This window comes from Diorhabda carinulata, chromosome 1, assembly GCF_026250575.1.
Source record: "Diorhabda carinulata isolate Delta chromosome 1, icDioCari1.1, whole genome shotgun sequence".
NCBI classification, from domain to species: domain Eukaryota; kingdom Metazoa; phylum Arthropoda; class Insecta; order Coleoptera; family Chrysomelidae; genus Diorhabda; species Diorhabda carinulata.
The window spans coordinates 10,250,866-10,260,795 of record NC_079460.1 but is presented as its reverse complement, the minus strand read 5'-3'; the positions used below and the strand labels follow the sequence as shown (position 1 = coordinate 10,260,795).

Here is a 9,930-nt window from a genome sequence, read left to right as displayed (position 1 = left end):
ATTAGAATATTTTGCACAATATTTTGTTAACTGGTGGGTGTTCGTTTTTTTAACGAATGTTAAGAAGCAAAATTGTCTGTTCTGGAGCGATAAAAATTCACGGTTTTTTAAGGAAGGCCATACACTGGATCCAAACGAGGTAAACATTTGGGGTGGTATGCCTGGAAATAGTATTATTGAATTACTAGAAGATCATCTAACTGATAAGTCCTACGCAAATTTGTTTCAAGAAATATTTTGCTTATAAAATGATTTTGGAAGAAGATCTAATTCACTTGGAATAGGAGGTTACTACGTTACAATTTTCAGTTAAAGTGGATGGATTGGTCGAAGAGGACTAATGAAAAGGCCACCATGTTCACCCGATTTAGCATCTCTAGCTTTCTTTTCGACGGTGTCTGAAATACATCTGTGAGATTTGAATGATTTGCAAGTTCGGTTTTTTGAAAGAGACAAGTTTCAAAGTTTAGAAAATAATTGATAACTTTTGATAACTGATCAAATTAACAGCTGATCCGACCTATCCTTGGTAGCCTTGTTTATATTAATTTTTAATTTAGTTAAGTGACAGGCAAACGTGCTACAATTTATAATTTTTAAGAACTTTTAAGTATTGAATAACAATCCTAAGATTGTTCAGCAAGAGTTTTGTTAATCAAAACAGGAAATTCAATAAGGCTAGATGGCGTTGCAGTCGAAAACATCGAGATGGAGGCTTTTGACGGTCAGAAGTGGTATCCAGTGGTACTTGAAGATGTGATCTACGTACCAAATCTCAACTTCAATCTTTTCTCACTAAGTCAGATGCTAGACAAGGGACATGTACAGAAGGCAAACGAAAAAGAGTCAATATTCTGTAGTCAAGATGTTAGGGAAATTGTGGCAATAGCAAAGCGTAAAGTAAATCTCTACAAAATGATGCGCAGGAGAGAAGAAGAGACAAGTGTGATGGTTCAGTCGATCAAAGTGTGGCACGAGAGACTCGCCCATCAAAATGTACAGTATGTGAGGGACATACTGAAAAGGAAAGGAATAAAATATGCTGATTACTGGAATGATTATATGTGCACAGGGTTCGCATATGGCAAGCAACATCGATCCTCACACCCAAACAACCCCAAGACAGCCCAACAGCCATCTTGTGCATGTCGACACTGGCGAGATGAACATCCCGTCGCTAGGAGGCGCCAAGTATTGGCTCATGTTTAAGGATAACTTCACCCACTAGCGGAGCTGTTGTTTTATGAAGACGAAAAGTGAGGCCCCAGAGAAGATTGAGAACTACCTCAGACTTGTTGAAAATCGGCTAGGGAAAAGAGTGAAGAGTCTGAGATCAGATAATGGTACTGAACTGAAAAATGCAAAAACCAAACAAATGATCGACAAGTTGGGAATCTTTCAGACATTTACGAATGTACACACGCCAGAGCAGAACGTAAGGGTTGAGAGAGAAATGAGATCGATTGTTGAGGCCGACAGAGCAGCGATACATGCTAACGAGTTCGACGAGAGACTGTGGGCAGAGGCAATGAACCATGCGATCTTCACAATCAACCAGACTGGAACCAGCAACGTACCAGGGAAAAGTCCTTTTGAGAACTTTGGTTTGGAAGGAAAATGAAGATTGAGAAGCTGCGATCATTTGGATGTGAATGTTATGTGTGGACGTAAGCACGCAAGAGGGGCAAGATTGATAGAAAATCAGAAAAAGGAATTCTGGTTGGCTGTGACATTGATTCGCCCTGCTACAGGATTTATCTGAAGAAAAAGAGAGAAGTAGTTAGCTCAGACAATGTGATCTTCGACGAGGAAAAGGTGCGACCAAAGCAAGGCACTGAACTTGAGACATCAGCACCAGCAAATTGATCGAGGAGGAGTGTTGATAATTGATCAAATTAACAGCTGATCTGACCTATCCCTATCTCACACTTTTCTGTTTTATATAGTTGGTAGCCATGTTTATATTAATTTTTAATTTAGTTAAGTTGGCAGGGGACAAGTACTCTTAGATATGTTTAAGTACAGTGTAGTAGTGACACAAAAATTGTGACAGGCAAACGTGCTACAATTTGTAATTATTAAGAACTTTTAAATATTGAGTAACAATCCTAAGATTGTTAATCAAAACAAGTATCATTTATTCATCATTCAGCAACAAATCATCCAAAACCCACTGAAAATAACAACAATAACACATAAAAAATTAAAAAAATGATTGCATAATATTCGATATATATAATATTTTTTCTTTTATCGCGTTTTTACTTAATTTTTAGAAAAGAACTAGAATAAACATGAAGTTTACGCTATAACAAGGAATTTGTATGATTTTGAAAAGGTATTACCTAACCTCCATGCCCATTTGATATTTTAATGACTATGGTCGCTACCCTTGGGCAACATTTAATTGAAAACAAGTCTACAAACTGTCTCCTTTGAAAATGAGTGTGACATGGCTTTGCATTATGTTGAATTTTTTATGGAGACCGAAATATTAAAGTGGGGTATGTTATCCAAATAACGCGGTTTTGAAACTGTGAATTATCATAGTGCATCTTCAAAATCTCTTAAAAATTTTAAATAAATTATAAAATCATGTCACTATTCTGCAAAAAAGTTGACCTATTTATCTTGATTTGAACCGAGTATAGTAAACGCCTGAATAATATGTAACATATTTTGAATTAGGTACTTTTTTATCAAATTCATTACGCGTAAGTGATAATAACATAAAGCAAGTGACGAAATTTAGCAATATTTTCACTTTGTGACCTCCAAATGTACTAAATGCAATAACATCAAACATTCAAATGTACATTATCATTTTTTTCTCGGAGCCAACATTTTTACATTAATTAATTGAATGAACAAAAATATATAAATACATTTTATTATTATGTAATTTTGATAATGCTACCATTATATTAGTTGTCTATGAATTATAAATAAATGCAAGTCAATGTTCAGAACGATATTTTATAACAATGTTGTGATTCGCATCCATCATTATTTTAAGCATACAACATTCTATAATCTATATAACTGTGTTGTAATGTGCATGGCATTGTATCTGAGCAAAATAACGAATTTTACGATCTAAAACAATAAATTTTTTCAACGATTATTATTTCCAACCGGAGAATGATTGAAATTACATGTAAAAATCAATCATGAAAAAATTAAGCATTTCACTTCAAAGATCTTGACCAAATATTCACGAACTTGTAGATGGGATTGACAACATCAAACACAAAATTTAGAGCTGTATAAATAACGATATAACCGATGTGATGTATCGATTTTTATCATTAATTGAGACATAAACTGATAAGTGTTGATTAAAATTATTTCAATTATTGTTGATAATTCATATAATGAATGTCATCCATTACGGTATTCATTACTTAAACCCGTGATAACACTCTCGCGAATATCTGTAATATACGTACTTGTAGGCAACTAACATTACATTGGTGTTCAACTGTACGCATTTCTAGTTTCCGTTATATCTATTTTTTTGTTTGTTGACATGGTAATTAAATTTTTTGTGATTTAGCATTTTTGCGCCCCTATGCTCAATAATTTTTTCCGCTTAAAACCTCTATGAAAAAATTGTAATAGGCTCATATGTTAGTAGATAGTAGTAGTAGATAGCTTGAACACCACTTCAGAATTCAATTTTATCAAAATCTGTTAAACAGTTTTATCTATTAAAAAGTAAGTTCACGTTCGTGGGACTGAAACAAACCAATCCAGCCCGCAACAATGTCAAACTCAATCGTATGATAACTTTCCAGGCGTATTCGACGTTCTTCAACATCAATATAGACAATCATAGCAAATTGTCTTTTTGATGCTCGTGGTATACTCTACAACGTGAAAATGAGAAATTATTTATTATAATACCAAAATAATAATTGACAAATGCATATCTACATGCATATAATTAATTTCAGTAATGAAACAAAAAGAAAAGAACTCTTCACAAAAATTAATTTAATTTAATTTTTTCATATTAAAAATTTTACCACCCCTCAAATGATACCGCCCTTTAACATATATATTACAATAGTGTAATTGATGTTTTTTTTTAATTACTGTCTTTAGAGCTCTCTACAGTAGTTTTATAAAATGTTAAATTGTATGTAGGTGACACATTAGCTTTTGCCGGATAACGGATAACCTTTGGCAGTGACACTCATTAGTTTCTTATAGATCTTAACTTACTATATATAATAGATATTTGTGTTCAGATTATGAAAAGTTTAATTTATTATAATATTAAAAAGGTGTCTTGAAATGTTCTAGGGTTGTCATTTGCAACTAAACTAAAATGATAATTTATAGTTGTATATTGAAGTAGGATTCATGAAACCCTATCTATCGATTTGGTATAAGGTGACTACGCACTTTGCCTCATTGTTAATAACGAATTCGACATATTTTTTAGAAAAGATGAAATAGTACTATGTCCGACCACCAGTCAACCGAGTCAGTTGAACCTCAGTTGAGGGTAATTGTTTTAAGACTACCAAAAATTATGAGTTCTGGATCCCAATCCAGGAGGTTTTACCTTAAATAAAGTTTATTTTCAAATTACAACTGTTTTGTTGAAAACTATTCAGTGTAAGAAGTAATTTTTATCTTAAATTCATAAAATCAGATAATATTTATAACCTTATCTTTATCAAAGAACATTTTGTAAATTGTTAGGTGCTGAATATTAAAAATATAGTTTTGAAATGATTTCAAAGTACCAATTGGAAAGCGCTTGCATATTTTGATACCAGATTCAAGAAAAAAAATTTCGAATGTACTTTCTTCAGTTTTGGGTTAGTTACCTATGTAGTAATATTATTACCAAATAACCGAGAATAAACATTGAATATCTAGGTTTCAAATGCAAGCTTTATAACGTAAATGTCAGTTAATCGGCTTTACTATTTTTACATTAATGGATATTGTTTCTATATAAATTATATTATTTTAATTAACATTGTAGTATCGCACTGCGAGCAGCTACCCAGAACAAAACGTAAAACAATCTCAAGAGGGAAATAGGTACGAAGCGAATACAGCAAGCAGCAAACGGCACATCTACCCATTCTGATTCACTAGTAGCGCACGCTCACTGTAGTTTGTGTTACTCTGCTGTCGCGCGTTAAAATACGATGAATCGAACTATTTCACATGTTCTGTGCTGTTAGTGCGGATCTGGTATTACTCGACCCCCCGATTAGTGTCCTGTTTTGAAAACAGTTTAAAGTGTTTTGATATAAACCGGTCCGGGGTTACAAATGTATATGTCATATTATGATTTCGCAGTTGACAAACGACGGCTCATCATTCATATAGTGCCCCAGCATGGCTGATATCACTTTGAAAACACAAATCGATTATAATTTCGACGTAGTGCATGGAAAATATGGATGAAAGGACCAGTATTGAAAGGTCCAGAAGCTCTTATTTAGATGCGGAATCACTCGGTAAGTCCTGTTTCGGTTTCCTCATCAGCAGGTGTGCAAATCGTTTTTGTTTTCTTGACGATCAAATAAAAATGAAAAATCTCTTTCTCATACTTAAGCTAGACACCCCATGTATTATTTATTAAGCGTCATGGGTTTATAACGTTTTATTTCAGCCGGTTCAATGCACCTGCAAATAAATATATTAGAGCGATCTCTATCGACAATTACTTTTCGAATGGTAACAATTTTATAACTGTTTTATGCGGTTCATCAAGCAACCAAGTTATTATTACGTTAAAACTTTCTTAAATATGATATATTCTTCGCAATAATTATTGTTCTGTTTTTAATAAATCAACTGATACCTACACAATCTAATAATTATTATTTAATAAATATATCGGGTGAAACCTTAATTTTGTTGATAATAAATATGAAAACAATGTGATGAATATGTATGTATATGAAACAGGTAATTTTAACCGCAAAAACTTGACCTTGTTGCTTTTAAAAAATAATCGGTTTTCGCTAATGTTGAATAAGTACTGTTATTATTTTTGACTATTAATTAATTATTAAAATAAACAATTCTATGAAAAAAGCGAATTACAATTAGATATATTTAGGTATATTATCCATAGATTTTATAATAACGCTGTTATATTTTTTATTTTCCTGCGGCACTGTGGAAAGAATTCGCTCATAAATGTTATTGTTCTCAATAGTTGATTATATGCGTGTACCCACTGTTGACAAACTAAAAGGGAAACACTATAGACATACCAATTATTTAAAAAATACGAGGTGCGACTAAATAATTTCTTCTAAATAATATAAAGGTGTTTTGTCAAGAAAATCAACTACTTTTTAGTTACCCTGCCCACATTTTGCTTTGAAATTAAACTATACGAGGTATGATAAAAAATTCAGAGAATTATTTTATTGAAAACTTTGAGTTAACTTTTTTCAAAGTATTACCTTTGTGTAGTAGTTTGGAATGTCTTTTATCCGCTCGGTTGTGGTCTGATCAATAGCACGAAGTCGTATGGTGATAAATCTGCTTATGGGTACGGAGGGTAGACAGAAAGATAATAATCTGTGTGTTTGATTGGACAACTCTAAGAACTTCTCTAAAAGTTCCTCAAATTTTCGATATTGAAATATAATTTTAAATTTTTTTACTCTGCATACTTCAATTCATCTACAATTACTATATTCATACCATACACTTTGTCCACACCAGCGCAATTCTGGATGGTTTTTGAACTGTTATTTATTGTGTACACCTGACACGATGCGTTTTAGTGAAGAAGAAAGCCATCGGTTTATTTTTCAGGATTCTCGCTTCGCAGATCATTCCACAAACTTTCCAGTACCCTCTTGTAAAGTCCTAAGTTTACAATGTTGTTTCCCTCGGAAGGAACTCAGATCGCATTACGCCATCACATTCGAAGAACTCAGTGTCGTAACCATAAACCTCATCTCCATTTTCATCACCAGTTTCATCTCCAGTAATAATTTTCGCAATGAAATACCTACGGATTTTCATGCATAATGAAACACGATTTTCTCTTTATTCAGTAGTCAGAAGTTTCGAAATGAAATTGACACTTACTCTTCTTATTTGCAAATCATTTGCTAAAATACTTTGTAGGGACCCTTACAAGATTGTAAGTTCTCCATTAAGTTCTCGAATAGTCAATCGCCTGTTTAAACGATCAAGTTTGCAGATGTTCATTTGTTTGGTATGGGCGAAGAACGTGATCGTTAATGGATTTCAACTGACACATTTCCACTTTTAAATCGTAAATGCTAAAATTTTCCTGTAGAATCTATTTTTTTTTAATAAATGTCTAACGATGGTTTAGGGAAACAATCAGTAAGCTTCGAGCATGCCTACTATTTCATTTATTGAATAAAGTGTCTCTAAGTGCTAAAACTGTTACAAAGATCGGAACGCAATCTGTAATTAAGACTTATCAAAATATTTATTTCAGACATTATTAAATGTGTAGGGTTTTTGTAACAAAATTTGATGAGAATAGCAAAAGCCCCCAGAAAGTAATCAAGCAACTCAATCTCTATGGAACAAAATCTTTCTTCTAAATAAGTCGTTAAAGTAATATTGCTTATTTTGTTTCAAAGTTATGATTATGCTGACTTTTTCACGTTATTATTTTTGTTGAATTTTTTCAAATACAAATCATTTCTCATGTAATATCGGTCTTTAATTGAACAATCGTGACTGAATAAAAGCCATAAGTAATGTAAAAATTATGTTATATCTAACCATATGTAATGTACAGGTGCTAAATATATCGATGCTTCCAAGTTTATACTGTATAGATCTCATTGGCTAGAATAAAGAACTACTGCGTGGTAGGATGTTTGCAACAAGAGAGGACATTGCTAAGGCTGTACGCCAACAGGTGAGCCGATTCACAAACACGGCAAATGCATGGGACTAAATTGAGTGTCTTAAGGCACATTTTTGTCATCTCAACCTAATGTGTATTGTTTTTTCATTCTTTTGGATGGTGAAGGCGATATTGCCCAGTCTTGTAGACTACCGTAATAAATAAGTGAGTTATTACTATATTTCAGTGCTATTCATTGTTCACACATTTATATTGGTCGTTTCGTGTGTTTATGTCATATTTCCGACCAGATAATTTAGCAGCATTTTTTTCTGAAGTTGGTTACTATATTGTTCTTGTGAAACCTGTAAACGTTTGTGGTGGCATTCTCAACCCTATTATGTTTTTCGTTTTAGCAATTCTGCTTCAAAGGATGAAAAGATTTCACATTTATACAGAAACAGGTAAAATATTATTTATGGAACTCACTCACTAGAAGTGATACCCCTTTCAATTATCTATTCCTCAACTTCCCAACTATTTTGGACATTGGCAGCACAATTAATTTCTCACCATAATACCATTATTATCATTTTTCTTTTCATAAGAAAATAAAACGTAGACCTTATTAAATTCCCTATTTCTCAAATTTAAGCAAACGTCACAAAACTACGATAAAAAGTAATCAAACGATGATAGATATATTTAAACAGAAGAGGACGATAGGTAAAGTCTCTGGCCGGTTGGTTGAATACAATCTTTAAAATGTTTGGAACAATTTACGTTCAATTTAACAAAAAAACGATTCAATATCTACCTTCAGTTCTTCCAATCATTTATTTCGCGTTAAATTTTCATAATAGAGAAGCAGCCTCAAACGTGAATTGATATTGAGTCTGTACAGGAATATCTAACGATGGACTGATTATGTTTACGTATAGATTGGAATATTTTTCATTTTGTTTGTTTTTTAGTTGACAAAATTGTGTCAAATACTGTATTAGTAAAATAATTGTATCTACATCTTCAAAAACTGCCATGGTTATTTTGTAACGAAACAGTTTGGCCAAGGTTGTTGCTTCATATAATAGCTGTTTTAGGTTCTTTAACGTTTGGTAGAAAAATTCCATTCCACCAATACAAACTGAGTTCGTTGTGTATATTGAATTATTCAGGAAATTGAGAACGGTGCACTCATCTTTTTCTTATTAAGATGAAGTCATTCCAAGTTCTTAAAACTAATAATTTATTTAAAATATACAACTATTGTTCGAGAAGCAATCAATACGATAGACAACAATGAGAAGAATGTATTATGTATTGCTGTTGTTGCTTGAAGACAATCGAGGTTGATGACATCTTCATGAAGACATTAGAATTGAAAGTTGTGTCAATTGACTTTAATAGTTTATTATTTCCTCATAATCTGAAATAGTTGTTCATTTTATTACTACACAATTTTTTTTTAATTTTCTAAAAACAACAAAAGCGCTGCAAATAGTCACTTGATAAAATGAACCAAATAAATTTCTATTTTAATTTAGGCTTTAATTCAATATAAAAATAGCATTTTATAATCTTACCGACTTTACATTATTGTTAATTATTGGAATTATAAGACAATACGGTTATTCTCAATGAATAAACGTCAAAATTCTTTTCGATGGACAAGTCTACAAGGTAGAAGGCCTAACACCTTTTCACACGCTATTTTCTATATAAAAAATATGTATTAAAACTCTTAATATGTTGCCTTAACACCTGGTGACTCTTACGTAATATCGATCTGGTAGAGAGTTTATCAAATTTAGCTAATCTGTTTGCAACTCTACACACTTAGTTCAGCGAGTTTTTAATATTTTAAAACCATCTAAAAAACAATTTTTTAGAATTGTGTTTCTACCACCGTCTCTCTTTGTCTGAAATCGCTTTCCACCGTCCCAAATTTGGAAACAGAAAATAATCGGAAGTATCCAATAAGGCAATAAATCGCAATGCAGGTTGGCTAATTTTTATGCAATTATTGTGGACGAATGGGCTGGCGCATTTTCGGGATCAAACAAATTTTTTTCTTCAACACAATTTTCGCCAGATATTGTTAGTAT

The 9,930-nt window shown here is 32.4% G+C and overlaps 1 protein-coding gene across 3 annotated transcripts in view; it reads left to right on the top strand.

The window, feature by feature from the left end:
* Positions 1-4,988: 4,988 nt before the first annotated feature.
* LOC130893733 (guanine nucleotide exchange factor DBS-like) overlaps positions 4,989-9,930 on the top strand; it is a 66,439-nt gene continuing 61,497 nt past the window's right edge. The window contains exon 1 of one of the 3 annotated variants that reach the window (XM_057800069.1): positions 4,989-5,486. In XM_057800069.1, the coding sequence (XP_057656052.1) occupies positions 5,417-5,486 (70 nt within the window). In that variant the 5' untranslated portion in view covers positions 4,989-5,416. Of the gene's footprint in view, positions 5,487-7,842; positions 7,898-9,930 lie in introns of those variants that run through there. The other 2 variants (XM_057800092.1, XM_057800084.1) reach the window with 2 other exon arrangements.